Source organism: Macaca nemestrina, chromosome 11, assembly GCF_043159975.1.
Source record: "Macaca nemestrina isolate mMacNem1 chromosome 11, mMacNem.hap1, whole genome shotgun sequence".
Classification (NCBI taxonomy): domain Eukaryota; kingdom Metazoa; phylum Chordata; class Mammalia; order Primates; family Cercopithecidae; genus Macaca; species Macaca nemestrina.
Window position 1 is genome coordinate 2,843,797 of NC_092135.1, and position 19,580 is coordinate 2,863,376.

Genomic DNA, 19,580 nt, shown 5'->3' on the forward strand with positions numbered 1-19,580 from the left:
CACATGCTTGTATAAGTTAACATGGTACAGGAAGTGCCATCCCACCACCTCCGCCATTTGCCATTGGTTAGTAGAAAGTCACAGGTCCTACCCACACTCAAGGCAAAGGAATGATCCCTTTGCTTTGGTTCCTACATAAGGGTAGGACCACAGGGAAGAGATCATCGGGGACCATCCTAGAGTCTTCTGCCACACCTGGCATAGGTGCTGCTGGGGTGGGGACAGTGGTATAGAATGGGATACCAGGAGGAGAGAGACGCTGACTTTGCCTGGGGTAATAAACAGATGGAAGTTATAAAAACAATGGATATTGGCAAGTTCAAAAGCAACACATCCTTTATGTGCATAGCTCATTTAATCTACACAACAAGCTGGACATAAGTAAGGGTATGCTCCTGTTACACGAGTGACCTGGAAGACACTAGGCTTTCCCTGACTGGGAGGTTGAGTCAAGGGGAGGATTTGGACAGAGGGCAACTGCGAAGAGTCAATATCATTAGACTGCTCATGCAGTGACTAAGTGAGAACCATCTGGGCCCAGTGGTAAAGAGGCCCACCAAAGTGTAATCACCTGGCTGACTCTGGGCACACTGCCTATGAGTTAGCCCTGCTCCACAAGGAGCAGCACTGTTCAATAAAAAGTGGCAGGCTACCGCCACCAGTTTGCCCTTGAATTCTTAAAAAAAATTGTTTTTAAAGAGAAAAAAAAATGCAACAAACTGTTGGATCACCCAGTAGGTTCTTCCTGTCTGCTGCACAGACAAAACTCAATCCACTGAGACTTTGGCATTGCAGCAGAGAAAGTGTTTAATTGACAGGAGGCGGGCAACACGGAAGAACTAGAGTTATCACTCAAATCAGTCTCCCTGAAGGCTTAGAGCTTAAGGTTTTTATGAACAAATTGGTGAGCAGGGGGATAGGGAATGAGTGCTACTGATTGGTTGGGGATGAAATCATAGGGGTGTGGAAAATATTTCTTATGTGCTGAGTCGGCCTCTAGGTAGGGCCACAGGACCAGTGGAGCCATGAGTCACAAGTTCAGATAGGATCAGTATGAAAGATACCTCAGAAAAAACAATCCTTACAACAGTGATGCTATCTACAGGAGCAATTGGGAAAGTCACAAATCTGAGACCTCTGGCCACATGTCTCCTGAGCAGTAAGGGATTATAGAAACTGACTACATTTTAGCAGAGTTCAGGCCCCCTCATAATCCTATTCTTGTGGCCTTTCGTTGGTTTATAAAGGTGGTTTTGGTCCCCAAGCAAGGAGGGGGTTAGTTTTAGAAAGGGACTATTATCATCCTTGCTTTCAAGTTAAACTATAAACTAAATTCTGAAACGTAGCTTGGTCTATACCCAGGAATAACCAAAGACGGCTTGGAGGTCAGAAGTAAGATGGAGTCAACCATGTTAGATATCTCTCACTGTCATGATTTTGCAAAAGTGGTTTCAATCACATCACCAAGTCTCACGGACCATTCGCTGACATCTGACTGACTTCCACAGAACACTCACATGGAGAACCTGTCTGCTTTGTTGGCAGAAAACAGTAGTTATTTACTTTTCTCTAGAAAATCACTGAGCAGATATGATGCCTATGGTATCTTTGCTTAATCTATTCAAAAGATCATCGGTGGACAACAGTTTTTTTTATGTTTATTTTTTGAGACTGAGTCTTGCTCTGTCGCCCAGGCTGGAGTGTACTAGTGCAATCTTGGTTCACTGCAACCTCCACCTCCTGAGTTCAAATGATTCTCCTGCCTCAGCGTCCCACGTAGCTGGGATTACAGGCATGTACCACCACAGCCAGCTAATTTTTGTACTTTTAGTAGAGATGGGGTTTCACCATGTCAGACAGGCTGGTCTCGAACTCCTGACCTCAAGTGATTCGTCCGCCTCAGCCTCCCGAAGTGCTGGGACTACAGGTGTGAGCCACCACACTTGGCCAATTTTCAAGAACCATATTCAAATACTAATAAGCTCCTGAAACTGGCGTAGAGCTTCAATACTTGAGGAGTGTGGAAGGTTCAGTCTGGCTGGGGCACAACGTGTGTTTTCTGCACAACAAGCTCAATTGATGGGAATTCTAAACCCTAGTGATAAAAGGTGGGTGAAGCACCTGTTTTCCTTTAAGTGTCCACTGTGTGTGAGACTAGAGACATGGATGAATAAAGCCGTAGCTACTGTCCCAAGTAACTCAGGAAAATTCCAATTTCAATCATATAGTAGCACCGATGTATTTGTGATTATATTTAGCAAACATTTATTGAATGCTTCCTGGATCTAAAACCCTGTTGACAGGAGATATAAAGACAAATAATTTCTCTCTCCGCCTACTCCAGGAGGAATATGGGCAGACAGAGATCAGTGCTGTAAGAGAGGTACTGAGGAAGTTCTATGGAAGTATTCTAAAGGGTGGAGAAAGGAGAGGAATTGGAGGAAGGCTTCTTGCAGAAGGGAAACAATTTTCTTTCCGGTTAAGCATTATAGAATTGGCAGAACTCTTCTAGATGATTGCTGAGCATCCTAGCCTATTAGAAGGCACTTCAGGCCAGAGCAAAATGTTGGAAGCCAAACTGCGCAGATAAGTAGTAGAAACTGTTGTTGGCAGAGTATCCAGTTTTTGGAGAGGTAGGAAAGACAAAATTATTAAGGCCTTTGGATACTGGGCATAGGGATTTGGAATATATTCTGAAGATATGAAAGTATTGTGGATGGGAAGGATAGATCCAGATTAGTGATTTAGAAAAAGAATTCTGGAGGACATATTGGGTGTAGGAAGAGATTTCAGTGGGGGCAGCAGCATTGCTGCAATTCAGATAAGAAATAGTGACAACTTGAGCCACAGCTATGGAAACAATAGGAAAGGAGGCAGAGGTGCATATCAATGTAACATGGCAGCTGTGGGAGATGGAAGAGTGTGAAACAACATATATGAAGCCAAAGACAGAAAGGATGGTGATGCCAGTAAGTAAACCCAGGTATCAAGGGGAGTACATAGGTGAGGCAAATCAATAAAGGTGTTCAATACATTAACTTTGAGGGGCTTGTAAGACTTCTGTGTGGATTGGCCCATGAGGTGGAAATACAGGTATACAACTCAGAGTGGTCACCTATGCACAGGTAACATTTTCAAAGATATTTGAGGCTGGGTATAGTGGCTCATGCCTATAATGCCAGCACATTGGGAGGCCAAGGTGGGCAAATCACTTAAGCTCAGGAGTTCCAGACCAGTCTGGGCATATGGTGGAACCCTGTCTCTACAAAAAAAAAATATATATATATATATACACACACACACACCACACACGTATATGTACACTTATATATACACACAGACACACACACAACTCCATCTCAAAAACATATATATTTATATATATGAATATATTTCTATATTTCATATAGAAATTTATATATATCATTTATATATAAATTTATATGTATCATTTATATATAAATTTATATATATTTATATCATTTATATATAAATTTATATATATTTTTATATATCATTTATATATAAATGATATATATTTATATATATCATTTATATATAAATTTATATATATTTTTATATATCATTTATATATAAATTTATATATATTTTTATATATCATTTATATATAAATTTATATATATTTATATATATCATTTATATATAAATTTATATATATTTATATATCATTTATATATAAATTTATATATATTTATATATCATTTATATATAAATTTATATATATATCATTTATATATAAATTTATATATGATATATAAAAATATATTTATATATAAATGACATATATATCATTTATATATAAATATATTCATATATATAAATATATATTTTTTGAGACAGAGTTTCGCTCTTGTTGCCCAATCTGAGCTCACAGCCACCTCCACCTCCCAGGTTCAAGCGGTTTTCCTGTCTCAGCCTCCCGAGTAGCTGGGATTACAGGTATGTGCCACCATGGCCAGCTAATTTTGTATTTTTAGTAGAGACGGGGTTTCTGCATGCTGGTCAGGCTGGTCTCAAACTCCCGACCTCAGGTGATCCACCTGCCTCGGCCTCCCAAAGTGCTGAGATTACAGGCGTGAGCCACATGCCCGGCATATATATATCCATATATAGATATAGATATATAGATATAGATATGGATATATATATGTTTAACTAGCAGGGTGTGGTGGCATGCACCTGCAGTCCCGGCTACTCAGGAGGCTGAGGCAATAGGTTCGCTGAGGCCAGGAAGTTGACGCTGCAATGAGCTATGATCACGCCACTGGACTTCAGCTTTGGCTGAACTGAGACCTTGTCTCAAAAAAACACAAAAAACAAAAAGGAAGACATTTGAAACTGTGGAAACACATTAAACCATTTAGGAAGGCAGTATAGCATTTGAGTGTTGGAGCCCTGAAGAATGCTGTATTCATGAGAAAGAGGAGGTATAACGGAGCTTGAGATAGGAGTAGAAGCAGGAGACACCCTGGTTCTAGAGTCAAAGGGAAGACACGAGGAGGAGTTACTGCTGGTCAGTAAGCTAAACGAGATGAGCTCTAAGCGAGGACCGATGAGTTTGAAGTTGAGTAGGTGTTGGCAACTTTTGGGGAGCAGTCTGAGAAGAGCGGCAACTCCAAAAGGGATAAGGACTGCCTAGGCAGACAGGAGGCTGATCACAGCAGTCACTCTTTAGAAGTTTGAGAATGAAGGGAAGAAGGTGGAAAAGGAAAGTGGCTTGAAAAGGAGGAGTATCTTGGCCGGGCGCGGTGGCTCAAGCCTATAATCCCAGCACTTTGGGAGGCCGAGACGGGCGGATCACGAGGTCAGGAGTTCGAGACCATCCTGGCTAACACGGTGAAACCCCGTCTCTACTAAAAAATACAAAAACTAGCCGGGCGAGGTGGAGGCTGAGGCAGGAGAATGGCGTAAACCCGGGAGGCGGAGCTTGCAGTGAGCCGAGATCTGGCCACTGCACTCCACCCTGGGCGACACAGCGGGACTCCGTCTCAAAAAAAAAAAAAAAAAAGAAAAGGAGGAGTATCTGAGACTCATCCCTGGGCTATAGCCAGGAGCTACTCTCTTCTAACCAAACAGTTGTCTTACACAGCTGTGCATGACAGCAAGAGAGGGGGTTGAGCCCCATTTATTTCCTAACTAATCACAAAACTCCAGGCCTAAACTACCATCTGGTAAGGGAAGAGGGAGACTTAATCTCTTATGCAAATGTGGCCTCAAAAGATATGGCTATGTCTTCTACAGGCGCATAAACTCCAACCCTGAACCCCAAACAAAATGACAAAATAAAACTGCCCCCTTCAGCGCCTTCATAATCTGGAAAGTGCGCGCAGGTGCGCCCCGGCCGCCCCGAGTCTTGCATCCTGCCGGCCTGCTTTCACAGAGCCGCGCCCGCGCCGCGCCTGGCGGCTCCCGCCGCGCGTAGGCTGTGCCGACCGCGGTCCCCGGTGGGGACACCGAGTCCCACTCGCGGCGTAGGGAGGCGGGCACCGTCACGACACTGGTCCGGCCCGCGGATCCCTTGGCCGCCGCAGTTGGCCTCCATTACCCTTTCCCGCGCCGCGCCTCCCCGCGGGGAAAATGAAACCTAGTGCCCTCAGGTTGAGACACAGGGTGGGATCCACTGTCTTCTCACTTAGCCAAGAGAAAAGACAGAACCGACTTCAGACAGCAAAGGGGTGTGTTGCCCTGGCCGGGTCGCCTGCGGCCCCGCCCCGGCGCTCTCCACCTCCTTTGCGGCCCGCCCTCTTGGCTCCCGCGACTACATTTCCCAGAGGACGCCGCGGCTCCGAGGGGCGGGCCCGTCCGCTCTCCCGCTCACGACCACCGGCGACTGGCTGACTCGGCAGGGGGCGGGGCCTGCGCCAGCCAATAGACGGGAGGCTCGTTACGGCGGCGGAAGCAGCGGCGCTGGAGTGAGGGGTGGGGGGCAGAGTGCTAGCTCCCCGGCGGTGGCTGCGGGTCGGGAACCTGGGGACGTCGGCCCCGCAGACAGAGAGCGCGCGGGAGCGAGCTCAAGGCGGCGCGGCGGCCACTCGGCGCAGCACCCAGGTAATGGCGGGACGGGAGCCTGGGAGGGAAGGGGAGGAGACGAGGGGGCGGGGCGGCCGAGCCGGGCTGCAGCGTCCGTCCCGTTGCGCGTCCCCGGGGAAGGGCAGAGGATCCTCGTCTCCTGCAGCTCGGACCGCGGCTCTTTGGCGAGCTGGGCACGGCAGTTGGGCCGGCGACAGGGGCTGGGTGTCCTGTGGCGAGGAAGGGAGAGGCACCGGGAGGGGTGGGCTGACCCGGGCGTGGGGGCGTGGCGGACGTGGGCCTTGGCGGGGAAGCAGAGCGGTCGGGGGAGCGCGGGCGGGCGGGCGGCCCAGGGAGTTTGGCTCCTGGAGCAGTTTAAAGTGACTCTCCACATCCGGGCCCTGCGCCCGCCGCTTTCAGACCCTGGCCGAGGCGGGGCCTCCCCGCTCCCCGCCCCCCTCGCCGGGGGCGCCTGTCTTCCTCTGCCATTGGTTCAGCCTCGAGGGGTTTGGGCTGCCCCGGCCAGGCTCGTGCCTGATTGGCTGGCGGTCGGCGGGAGGGTGGGGCGGGTCCTGACCGTGTAGGTCGCTGTGGATTGGTCCTGGGCCTCCACTGACGCGCCGGGCGTGGGGCCAATGGGCGGGCGGGGGAGGCAGGGGCAGGTTCGGGGGAAGAGGACTGCGAGCACAGCGGCGGCCGGGTGTTGGGGGTGAGTGGGGCCAGCGGGGCTGGACAGCGGCGGGCCCCGGGCGCCGCCGCCGCGATCCCTCCCCGCGCCCCCCGAGCGCATCGCCGCCGCCGAGATGGGCCCTCCGCGGCACCCCCAGGCCGGCGAGCTAGAAGCGGGCGGTGCGGGCGGCGGGCGGCGGCTACAGGTAAAGAGGCACAGTGCTCGCCTTGTGGTCGGGTCCCCAGAACGCCCGTCCGCACCCCTACCCCGGAGACGGGGATCTCGCACTCCGAGGTGTCTGGAAATCGGCGTCCTCCCATCTCAGCGGGGGCTTCGCGGTGGGGTGGGGTTGCGGGCGAATCAGGGGAGATCGCTTGGCTCCTGGGGGAAAAGTGGGGGACGATTTTAGGGAAGATGGAGAAGGTGTAGGGTCCTCTGGCTCTGTGGGGGGTCTATGAAAGGGAAAGAAAAGGAAATCCGTAAATGGAAGCCTTTGCAGAAAAGCGTTGGAGAATTCCTTTTGCATCAGGTCTGAATGTAAAACATCCGATCCTTTCTTAGGGCTGGGTATCTTCCTCCGAATGTTCCTATGACATGCTAATCACAGTTCTGTTCACCTTGGTGTGAGGTTTGAGTGTTTCGAAGAGACATGCCATTTTCCATAAAACTTTACACAGAGAAATACACATGCATTGTGGTAATACCTGTCATGTGACTCTTGTACAGGATTCAATGGTGATTTTTTTAGCATGGCAATCCACAAGTATTTATGGAGGGTTATAGTACACGCCAGCTCCGTATAAACGATATTGGTAGAAAACTTAGGTAGTTTAGATAATGTCTGCATTTATATTGATCCTACGTTATTGTTTTTAAATAGATGATGCAACATTTGCTTTTCCGAGGGACTATCTCATAGGTACTAAAGATGCTTTAATTTCTCAATATTGATTCAGATCTCAGAATCTAGTAATAACCATATAACTATATGTACTGCAGGTGGAAATGAGTTCTCAACAGTTTCCTCGATTAGGAGCCCCTTCTACTGGGCTGAGCCAGGCCCCTTCTCAGATTGCAAACAGTGGTACTGCTGGATTGATAAACCCAGCTGCTACAGGTGAGATATGTAATATTCTAATATATTTCTTCCAACTTTACGAATATTGCCAGTTTTCTAACTTAAAAATTAGCAGATTCCTTCTAGGATTTTAGTAAATTCTTATTTCTTGAATTTGAAGAAAGGGTATATTACTATTCTAATTTAAACAAGGCTTTTTTTCTTCCTGTTTTAACCACTTCGTTCACATAGAGTACACATGCAACTTACAGCGAAGCATGCCTGTAAGAACTATTTTTGAAATGCATTAATATATTCATGTTTAATTAATGTCCAAGAGTATAGCATTAGTGCTGTGAGGGAGCCCAGAGTTGTTTAAGGAACAGATCTTGCCTTTTAGGAGTTTATTATCAAGGAAAATAAGTGGAAAACAAAGGATATGCAGTTTCCCTATGGTGTCTGTGGGGGATTGGTTCCAGGACCCACCTCAGATACCAAAATCCATGTTGCTCCACTTTGTGATGTAAAATGGTATAGTGTTGACATATTACCTGTATCTATCCTCCAGTATACTTTAAATCAGCTGTAGATTACTTGTAATGCCTACTACAAAGTAAATAGTATGTAAATAGTTGTTATTCCGTATTGCTAAGAGAACAGTGAGAAGACAAAAAAGTCTGTATGTGCTTAGTACAGATGCAACCATATTTTATTTTTCCCCCTGAATATTTAACATCCAAAGTTGTTTGAATTCACATCAGGGAACCCATGGATACAGAGGGCTGATTGCATACACACAGATAAGACTTGGTTTTTCGTCTCATGCCCTTTGAGTGCTAGAAATCAGTGGTTCTCAGTGACAGGTGTTTGGGGAGGTGGTTTTTCCTGCAGGGGAATACTTGGCAATATCTAAAGACAGTTTGGTTGTCACAACTCAACAGTGCTATTGGCATCTGGTAGGTAGAGGCCAGGGATACTGCTTCACATCCTACAAGATAACGGGAAGCCCCCACAACAGAGAAGTATCCAGTCTAGTCAGCAGCGCTGAAGTTGAGGAATTCCTTCAAATACTCTTTTTCGCTACGTATTAAGTAAATATGTGACATTGCAAAGTGGAATAAACTATTTTCTATTCCTTTTTCTTCACCACTCGATTCTGGTGTTCCTTATGGTAAATGATACCACTGTCTACTCATTGCTTAAACCAGTAGCTGAGGCTTATTTTTTTGCAACAGCATCTCATGCTGTCATTCAAGCGGGAGTACAGTGGCCTAATCACAGCTCACTGCAGCCTCGATCTTTTGAGCTCCCCAGCTTATTTTATTTTATTTTACTTTATTTTGTTTTATTTTATTTTTTTGAGACAGAGTGTCACTCTTTGGCCCAGGTTAGAGTGCACTGGCTCTATCTCAGGTCCCCTCGGTCTCTGCCTCCTGGGTTTTAGCGATTCTTGTGCCTCAGCCTCTGAGTAGCTGGGATTACAGGCATGCGCCACCATCCCTGGGTAATTTTTTTTTTTTTTCTTTTTTGTATTTTTAGTAGAGACAGGGTTTCACCATGTTAACCAGGCTGATCTCGAACTCCAGACCTCAAGTGATCCACCTTCCTTGGCCTCCCAAAGTGCTGGGATTACAGGCATGAGCCACCGCGCCCAGCCACATGTTCAGCTAATTTTAAATTTTTTTGTAAAGAGGGGATCTCACAGTGTTGCCCAAGCTGGTCTCAAACTCCTGGACTCAAGTAATCCTCCATTGTCAGCCTCCCAAAGTGTTAGGATCACGGGTGTGAGTCACTGTGCAGGGCTGGCGGCATCTTTAATTGCTCTGCATTTTCTTATGAGCTGCTGCCCTTGTCTAATGTTCCAGCCTTATTTCTTATTTTGCCCTCCTCCTGCCAACTTAGTTTTTTTTTTTTTTTTCCCAATGGAGTTGGAGTCTTGCTATGTTGACCAGGCTTGTCTCAAACTCCTGGCCTCAAGGAATCCTCCCGCCTAGGCCTCTCTGGAATTATAGGTGTGAGCTACTTGCGTGGCCGCCAACTTAGTTTTTGTTATAAATTTATTTTCTCTTTAGACTTGAAGTGACTTTAAGCTACTTTATGACTCCTGCTCAATGGTATCTACTCATATTTCTAAATAAATGATTAAAAAGTTCCCAATTTCATGACGTTGGGACTTTGCACATTCTCTTCCTTTTGCCATAGTCTTCCTTCTTCCTTTCCATATAGTTGCTTATTTGGCTAATTCCTTCCTTTTTCTTTTTTTTTTTTTGAGACGGAGTCTCGCTCTGTCGCCCAGGCTGGAGTGCAATGGCCGGATCTCAGCTCACTGCAAGCTCCGCCTCCCGGGTTCACGCCATTCTCCTGCCTCAGCCTCCCGAGTAGCTGGGACTACAGGCGCCCGCCACCTCGCCCGGCTAGTTTTTTGTATTTTTTTAAGTAGAGACGAGGTTTCACCGGGTTAGCCAGGATGGTCTCGATCTCCTGACCTCGTGATCCACCCGTCTCGGCCTCCCAAAGTGCTGGGATTACAGGCTTGAGCCACCGCGCCCGGCCTAATTCCTTCCTTTTTCAAGTTTCAACTTAAATGTTATTTTCTCTAGAAGAAAATTATTATTATTCTGTAGCATAACAGAGACTTTATCTTCTATAACAACTCAGGTGGAGGATCTAGAAATAGAACCAGACATATATAGCCAATTGATTTCTGATACAAGTGCCTAAGTAATTCAATAGGGAAATGATAGTCTTTTCTTTTTTTTTTTTTGATACAAGGTCTCGCTCTGTCACCCAGGCTGGAGTGCAGTGGCGCGATCTCAGCTCACTGCAAGCTCCGCTTCCCGGGTTCACGCCATTCTCCTGCCTCAGCCTCCCAAGTAGCTGGGACTACAGGCGCCCGCCACCATGCCCAGCTAATTTTTTGTATTATTAGTAGAGACGGGGTTTCACCGTGTTAGCCAGGATGGTCTCGATCTCCTGACCTTGTGATCCACCCGCCTTGGCCTCCCAAAGTGCTGGGATTTCAGGCATGAGCCACCGTGCCCTATAAGTCTTTTCAGTGAAATAGTGCTGGAAGATCACAACAACATTATGGGAGGATAAAGGCCAGGCACAGTGGCTCATGCATGTTATCCCAGCAACATGGAAGTCCGAGGCAGGTGGATCGCTTTGAGCTCAGGAGTTTGAGATAAGCCTGGGCAACATGGCAAATCCCCATTTCTACAAAAAATACAAAAATTAGCCGGGGCCAGGCTAATTTTACAGTGGCTCATGCCTGTAATCCCAGCACTTTGGGAGGCTAAGATGGGTAGATCACCTGAGGCCAGGAGTTCAAGACCAGCTTGGCCAACATGGTGAAACCTGTCTCTACTAAAAATATAAAAATTAGCTGGGCGTGGTGGTGGGTGCCTGTAATTCCAGCTACTTGGGAGGCTGAGGCAGGACAATCACTTGAACCTGGGAGGCAGAGGTTGTAGTGAATCAAGATCGTGCCACTGCACTTCAGCCTGGGCAACAAGAGCAAGACTCCGTCTCAAAAAAAAAAAAAAAAAATAGCCGGGTATGGTGGCTCATGCCTGTGGTCCCAGCTTCTTGACAGGCTGAGGCGGGAGGATCTCTTGAGCCTGGGAAGCAGAGGTTGCAGTGACCTGAGATCTTACTACTGCACCCCAGCCTGGGTGACAGAGTGAGATCCTGTCTTCAGGAAAAAAAAAAAAACAAGAACTCATAACTCAGTAGTGAAAGACAGACAACCTGATTTTTTTTAAATGGGAAAGTGTTTGAGTAGATACTTCACCAGAAGAGCTAGATAAGTGCCAAAGAAGCACATGAGAAGATGCTCACCATTATTAATCCTCCGGGCAGTGCAATTTAAAACTGCTGAGAAACTACTGCACATCCATTAGAAAGACCGAAATTACAGAGACTGACAATACCAAGCGTTGGTATGGTTGTGGCACAAATAGAACTCACGCTTTATTGTTGGAAATGCAAAATGGCAAACCACTTCCAGAAACAGTTTGGCAATGTCTTATGCAGTTAAATATACACTTACCACAGCACTGAGCAATCTCATTCCATAGGTGTTTATCAAAGGTAAATGAAAACGTGTGTTCGTACAAGGACTTACACTCACGTGTTCATAGAAACTGTATTCATAATAGCCAAAACAGGGATCTCACCAAATGTGTATCAGATGGTGACTGGATGAGCAAATTGTTGTGTATCCATCCATGCAGTGGAATACTACTTGGCAATAAAAAGGACCAGACTACCGACACACACAACATTATGGATAAACCTCAGTAACGTTACACTAAGGAGAGAGTCCAGATACATAGGACTCCAGATGGTATGACTGTGTTATATGAAATTCCGGAAAAGATTATATACCATAGTGACAGAAAGCAGATCAGTGGCTTCTGGGCAATAGAGGTGGCAGAGAGGGAATTGACTACAAAGGGGTGTGAATGAACTTATTGCAGTAACAGGAAATGATCTGTGTCATGATTGTGTTATACCATTGTATACTTTTGCAAACATTTATCTAATGTTACACAAAGAATTAGTGAATTTTATGTGTAAATTGTACCTCAGTAAAGCTAATTGATTAAAGTGGACAAAAGATAAACATGCACTTCACTAAAGAAGATATATATGAATGGGCTGTGATCACATAAAAAGATGTTCAACATTACTAGTCGTCATGGGAATGCTAATTAAAACTACAGGGAGACACACACTACAACCCACTAGAATGGCTGTATATCAAACGTGAGTAAGGAAGAGGAGCGGCTGGAACTCTCGTATACTGCTAATGGGAACAGACAGTGCTACAATCGCTTTGGAAATTACTTTGGGAAAGTTAAACATATACTTACCATTTGACCCAACCATTCTCCTCTTTGGTGTTACTGAAGATATTTGTAAAAAAATTATTGAACTTTTCTTGTAAAACGGTGGTGTTATTCTATGTAATTTATTCCCCAATGAAGAGGTTTTATAAATGAAAATTTTTAAAATTCTGAATGACCTGGGAGAAAAGTCAATATATAGCGAAAAAGAAAATGTATATCAGTCTTTTCTTTCCTCTCTTTTTTTTTTTTTTGAGATGGAGTCTCGCTGTGTCGCCCAGGCTGCACTGCAGTGGTGCCATCTCGGCTCACTGCAACCTCCACCTCCCGGTTTTAAGCAATTCTCCTGCCTCAGCCTCCCGATTAGTTGGGACTATAGGCGCCCACCACCACACCCAGCTAATTTTTATATTTTTAGTAGAGACAGGGTTTCACCATATTGGCCAGGCTGGTCTCAAACTCCTGACCTTGCAATCCGCCCGCCTCGGCCTCCCAAAGTGCTGGGATTACAGGCTTGAGCCACCGCGCCCAGCCTTATCAGTCTTTTCATCCAGCACTTGTACTTTTAGAAACATTTTCCTGAAGAGATCTCTGGACAAGATTGTTGATAAAAGCAAAAATTTGGAAATAACCTAAAAGCCCATCAATGATACAGTGATTTTAAAAGCTATAGTACATCTATACAATAGAATCCCATTTCACCTTTTTTTTTTTTGAGACGGAGTCTTGCTCTGTTGCCCAGGCTGGAGTGCACAATCTTGGCTCACTACAACCTCTGCCTCCTGGGTTCAAGCGATTCTTCCGCCTCAGCCTCCTGAGTAGGTGGGATTACAGGCAACCGCCATCATGCCCGGCTAATTTTTTTATTTTTGTAGAGACGGGGTTTCACCATGTTGGATGATGGTCTTGAACTCCTGACCTCAGGTAATCCACCTGCCTCGGCCTCCCAAAGTGCTAGGATTATAGACAGGAGCCACTGTGCCTGTCCCCATTTCACCTTTAAAAAATGCAGTATTCTCTACTCAGTCGTTCCACTCCTAAGTATATACTGAGTAGAAGTGATACATGTGTTTACCAGAAGACATGTACAGGAACGTTACTAGCACTATTCAAAATAGGAAAAAACTGAAAACTATGTAAAGTGCCTCTTAAGAGTAAAATGGATAATTTGTACGTTGCTCACACGTCATACTGTATACAGCCTTGAGAATGAAAGAGCTATAGCTGTGTACACTAACGTGGATGAATCTCACACCTGTAAGTTAAAGAGGCAAAGCACAATAGGGTGTATTTGTTATGAGTCTGTTTATATCAAGTTCAAAAACAGACAATACTAATCTATAGTGTTACAAGGTAGACGATTGCTTTCCTTGGGAGGATAGTGGCTAGAATAGGGCCAAACTAAGGGTCTCGGGGAGACCAATAATGTTTTCTGTCTTGAGCGGGGTGCTATTTACTTAGGTGTATTCAGTTTATGAAAGTCCACTGAGCTGCACAACTAACATTTGTGCACTTACCTTTGTGAAGATCATACTTCAAGGAAAAAAGTCAAATGAATAAAAACCCACCCAAAATTTAAAAGAGACGAGAACTGTCATCAGAACTTTAAGTGTTGGTGCCTTTGTGGGGTGAGTTTGGGGACAACTTTACTTTGTTTATGGTACTCCAAATAATTTACATTCTCTACATCAGTAAATATCTTTATGCTCAGGAAAAAAAGAATATTAATGTTTTGGAAAAATTATAGACAAATATGAGTTAATATTTTCACAAGCTCTTCTTTTATTACATTAGTTCTCTGATTTTTTTCCACTTAATTTTTTTTTTTTTTTTTTTTTTTTTTTTTTTTTTGAGACGGAGTCTTGCTCTGTCGCCCAGGCTGGAGTGCAGTGGCGCAATCTCGGCTCACTGCAAGCTCCGCCTCCCGGGTTCACGCCTTTCTCCTGCCTCAGCCTCCCGAGTAGCTGGGACTACAGGCGCCCGCCCCTGCGCCCGGCTAATTTTTTCTATTTTTAGTAGAGACGGGGTTTCACCATGGTCTCGATCTCCTGACCTTGTGATCCGCCCACCTCGGCCTCCCAAAGTGCTGGGATTACAGGCGTGAGCCACCACGCCCGGCCTAATTTTTTTTTTTGACGCAGAGTCTTGCTCTTGTTCTCCAGGCTGGAGTGCGGTGGCGGGATCCCCAACCTCCGCCTCCCGGGCTCAAGCGATTCTCGGGCCTCGGCCTCCTGAGTATCTGGGATTACAGGTGTGCACCACCACACCTGGCTATTTTTTATATTTTTAGTAGAGACAGGGTTTCACCATGTTGGCCAGGCTGATCTCGAACTCCTGACCTCAAATGATCTCCCCGCCTTGGCCTCCCAAAGTACTGGGATTACAGGCGTGTGCCACCACGCCCGGCCTCCACTTAATTTTTAAATATTTAATTTTTAAATAGGCCAGGTGCGGTGGCTCACACTTATAATCTCAGCACTTTGGGAAGCCAGAGGTGGGAGGAACACTTGATCCCAGGTATTCAAGACCAGACTGGGCAGCACAGTGGAACTCTGTCTTCATAAAAAAATAAAAGAATTAGCCAGGGGTGGTGGCGTGTGCCTGTAGTCTAGCTGCTTGGGCAGCTGAGGCAGAAGATCACTTGAGTCCAGGAGTTTGAAGCTACAGTGAGCTGATATCCACTGTGTTCCAGCCTGGGAGACAGAGTGAGACCTTGTCTCAAAAAAATTTTTTTTAAAAATTAAAAAAAAAGGCCGGGCGTGATGGCTCAAGCCTGTAATCCCAGCACTTTGGGAGGCCGAGACGGGCGGATCACAAGGTCAGGAGATGGAGACCATCCTGGCTAACACGGTGAAACCCCATCTTTACTAAAAAAATACAAAAAAAACTAGCCGGGCGAGGTGGCGGGCACCTGTAGTCCCAGCTACTCGGGAGGCTGAGGCAGGAGAATGGCGTGAACCCGGGAGGCGGAGCTTGCAGTGAGCTGAGATCCGGCCACTGCACTCCGGCCTGGGCGACAGAGCGAGACTCCGTCTTAAAAAAAAAAAGAAAAAAAATTTAAAAAAGTTTAATATGTTATGTCTTCTGATAGTCCAAAACACCAAAAGAAAAAGAGCATACAGTGGAAAATATGTCTCCTATCTCTGTCCTTAAGTTTTGAAAAACTCTATGTTCTTAAACTTAGGAACTGTACTTAAAATATCTTTTTTTTAAATTTTTTTTTGAGACGGAGTCTCACTCTGTTACCCAGGCTGGAGTGCAGTGGCGCAATCTTGGCTCACTGCAACCTCCCATCTCCTGGGTTCAAGCGATTCTCCTGCCTCATCTTCCCGAGTAGCTAAGATTATAGGTGTGTACCACCACGCCTAGCTCATTTTTTTGTATTTTTAGTAGAGACGGGGTTTCACCATGTTGGTCAGACTGGTCTGGAACTTCTGACCTCAAATGATCCGCCCGTCTTGGCTTTCCAAAGTACTAGGATTACAGGCGTGAGCTGCCGTGCCCAGACCGCCACCACCTTTTTTTTTTTTTTTTTTTTTTGAGACAGAGTCTCACTGTGTCATCCAAGCTGGAGTGCAGTGGCACAATCATGGCTTGACTCACTGCAGCCTTGACCTCCCAGGGTTAAGTGATCCTCCTCCCTCTGCCTCCAGTGTAGCTGGGATTACGGGTGCGTGCCTCCATGCCCATTTAATTTTTATATTTTTTACAGAGATGGAGTCTTACTGTGTTACGAAGGCTGGTCTTGAACTCCTGGGTTCAAAGGATCTGCTTGCCTTGGCCTCTCGAAATGCTAGGATTGCAGATGCGAGCCACTGCACCAGCCATACATTTTTTGTTTTGTTTTTTTTTGGAGACAGTCTTCCTCTCTCGCCCAGGCTAGAGTGCAGTGACGCAATCTTGGCTCACTGCAACCTCTGTGTTTTGGGCTCAGGCGATCCTGCCACCTTAGCCTCCCAAGTAGCTGGGATTACAAAAAAAGGTGTTTTTTTGTGTTTTCTTTTGTTTTTTATATTTTTGTATTTTGAGTAGAGTTAGGGTTTTGCCATGTTGGCCAGCACAGCGTAAAATATCTTTTTAATGTCAGGCTTTTGTAACTTTTTAAGAAGATGTTTTAAATGAAATTGTCTTATACTCTGTATTGTACTTTTAACTATTTCAGCTCATTTTAGATGATTTTCAGGTAGTTTATTCATAAGGCTACAATATCCAGAATGAATTCTACATTCCACAGTTGTGGCTCTTCTGTCTGATGTCCATCAGGAGAATCCAGTGCCCAAATTGACCCTGTTAAGAAAACATCACAAGGAAGTGGCCACTTGGTCAATCCTGAGATTTAACTTCAGGTGCCGCTCTTGTTTGTGCCGCTATCTTACATTGGGAGACTGTGACATACTGTCTCACGTTTAATGTCTTTACTAGTCAATGATGAATCTGGTCGAGATTCTGAAGTCGGTGCCAGGGAGCACATGAGTTCCAGCAGCTCCCTCCAGTCCCGGGAGGAGAAGCAAGAGCCTGTCGTGGTAAGGCCCTATCCACAGGTGCAGATGTTGTCTACACACCATGCTGTCGCATCAGCCACACCTGTTGCAGTGACAGCCCCGCCAGCACACCTGACGCCAGCAGTGCCACTTTCATTTTCGGAGGGACTTATGAAGGTAATGGAGAGGGTTAAAACTTCACACTGAACCAGAGCTCAAGACTGGCTCATCTCTATAACAATTTGTACAAAATCTTAGGCTGTATGGCCGGGCGCGGTGGCTCAAGCCTGTAATCCCAGCACTTTGGGAGGCCGAGACGGGCGGATCACGAAGATCGAGACCATCCTGGCTAACACGGTGAAACCCCGTCTCTACTAAAAAATACAAAAAACTAGCCGGGCGAGGTGGCGGGCGCCTGTAGTCCCAGCTACTCAGGAGGCTGAGGCAGGAGAATGGCGTGAACCCGGGAGGCGGAGCTCGCAGTGAGCTGAGATCCAGCCACTGCACTCCAGCCTGGGCGACAGAGAGAGACTCCGTCTCCAAAAAAAAAAAAAAAAAAAAATCTTAGGCTGTATCTTAGGATCGTATTTCATTTTTCCTTTATGACCTATGAGTTCAGCACCTCTGTAACTCAGCCCTGATTTTCTGCAGTGCCTCGTCTTGTGCTGCTGGGCCATTGGCATCACAGAATCTTTGCTGTTATCCATTTTGATACTGATATTATTCAACCTATGGGCATGTTAAGTTAGATAAGGGACCCTCTTTTTTTTTTTAAGCCAGTCAGATTTAGCAGTGGGGGCTTAATGACACTAATTTTTTTTTTTTTTTCTTTTTGAGACAGAGTCTTTCTCTGTCATCCAGGCTGGAGTGCAGTGGTGCAATCTTGGCTCACTGCAACCTCCACCTCCAAGGTTCAAGCAGTTCTCCCGCCTCAGCCTCCCAAGTAGCTGGGATTACAGGCACACGCCACCACGCCTGGCTAATTTTTGTATTTTTAGTAGAGACGGGGTGTCACCATGTTGGCCAGGCTGGTCTCAAACTCCTGGCCTCAAGTGATCTGCCCGCCTTAGCTTCCCAGAGTGCTGGGATTACAGGTGTGAGCCACCACACCCGGCTGACAGTGATGTTGTAAGTTCTGATAACCCAGTATCATGGGACCAACTGGAGTAGCACTCTTCCTTAAGGTCTGTTTTAGCAACTGGTTAATTTGGGGGTTTCTGAGAATATCGCCTGTGCGTTACCTGGGGGTTCTGTTTCAGTTACTGGGAGTTTTGTTCAATCCACCCAGACTTGGGAGGCGGCATCATGTAGAAGAAAGGGTGTGGGCTGTGAGCCATACAGCTCTGGGCTTTGTTCCCAGTTCTTCTTACTGTGTGTGTGGCTTTGAGCAAGTCAGTTAGCCTTGCTTTGTATGTTTCTTTATCTGTGAAATAGAAATGCTAGTACTTCAGTGGAAACACTGTGATGCTAATAGATAAAATGTATAAAGCTTATGGCATCTTTCCTGGCACTCTCCAGGTTCGATTTGTGTACTCTTAATTCTGGATTGAGACGCATCACCAGTATGAGGCCATTGATATGTTTTGTGTGGTTTTCTGTTTGCAGCCGCCCCCGAAGCCTACCATGCCTAGCCGTCCCATTGCTCCTGCTCCACCTTCCACCCTGTCACTTCCGCCCAAGGTTCCAGGGCAGGTTACCGTTACCATGGAGAGTAGCATCCCTCAAGCTTCAGCCATTCCTGTGGCAACAATCAGTGGACAACAGGTTTTTCTTCCTTTTAATTTGCTGATTTTCAACTGAAATGCCAAACTATTGATCATGATTTATTGAATGCTAGCAGTACATTAGGCATGGTAATAAAAAAAGATTAAACACTCACTCATAACCTGCAAGGGAAGGTAGTAGATTTGAGAGAGAAGGATAACTGTAGGGAGTAGAAGCCAGTATCCATAGTGGTCATTTAGCTAGAATTTATTGAGCAGCTACTAGCTGCTCGATTTGACCCTCAGTGTGATGTATAAATCTGGATAAAACAGTCCGTGTCCTTGAGTCCGGAGTGTGGTTTGTGTTTGATTTTAGCGTCAAGAACAGCCTCCCAGGGGTAGTGGTGGGCAGTGCTTCTCTGTGGTTTCTCTGAGGAGAGCAGATGGGCATCTTTGGGGTACTGGTAGGTTACCTCAAGCAGCTCTCTAGTTGCAAACTTTTTTTTTTTTTTTGGGACAAAGTCTTACGCTGTCACCCAGGCTGGAATGCAGTGGTGCGATCTTGGCTCACTGCAACCTCCACGTCCCGTGTTCAAGCAATTCTCTTGTCTCAGCCTCCCAAGTGGCTGGGATTACAAGCGTGCGTCACCACGCCTGGCTAGTTTTTTTATTTTAATAGAGACGGGGTTTCACCATGTTGGCCAGGCTGCTCTCCAACTCCTGACCTCAAATGATCCGCCCGCTGTGGCCTCCCAAAGTGCTAGGGTTACAGGCATGAGCCACTGCACC

General features: G+C 46.0%; 1 protein-coding gene across 10 annotated transcripts in view; it reads left to right on the forward strand.

The window, feature by feature from the left end:
• The first annotated feature begins 5,926 nt into the window (after window positions 1-5,926).
• LOC105492414 (Sin3A associated protein 130) overlaps window positions 5,927-19,580 on the forward strand; it is an 86,927-nt gene continuing 73,273 nt past the window's right edge. For 5 of the 10 annotated variants that reach the window (XM_011759467.2, XM_024796207.2, XM_024796206.2 and 2 more), the window contains exons 1-4: window positions 5,927-6,069; window positions 7,700-7,817; window positions 17,030-17,265; window positions 18,694-18,852. In XM_011759467.2, coding sequence (XP_011757769.1) covers window positions 7,706-7,817; window positions 17,030-17,265; window positions 18,694-18,852 — 507 coding nt within the window. In that variant the 5' untranslated portion in view covers window positions 5,927-6,069; window positions 7,700-7,705. Of the gene's footprint in view, window positions 6,070-6,690; window positions 6,906-7,699; window positions 7,818-17,029; window positions 17,266-18,693; window positions 18,853-19,580 lie in introns of those variants that run through there. The other 5 variants (XM_011759464.3, XM_011759470.2, XM_011759465.3 and 2 more) reach the window with 3 other exon arrangements.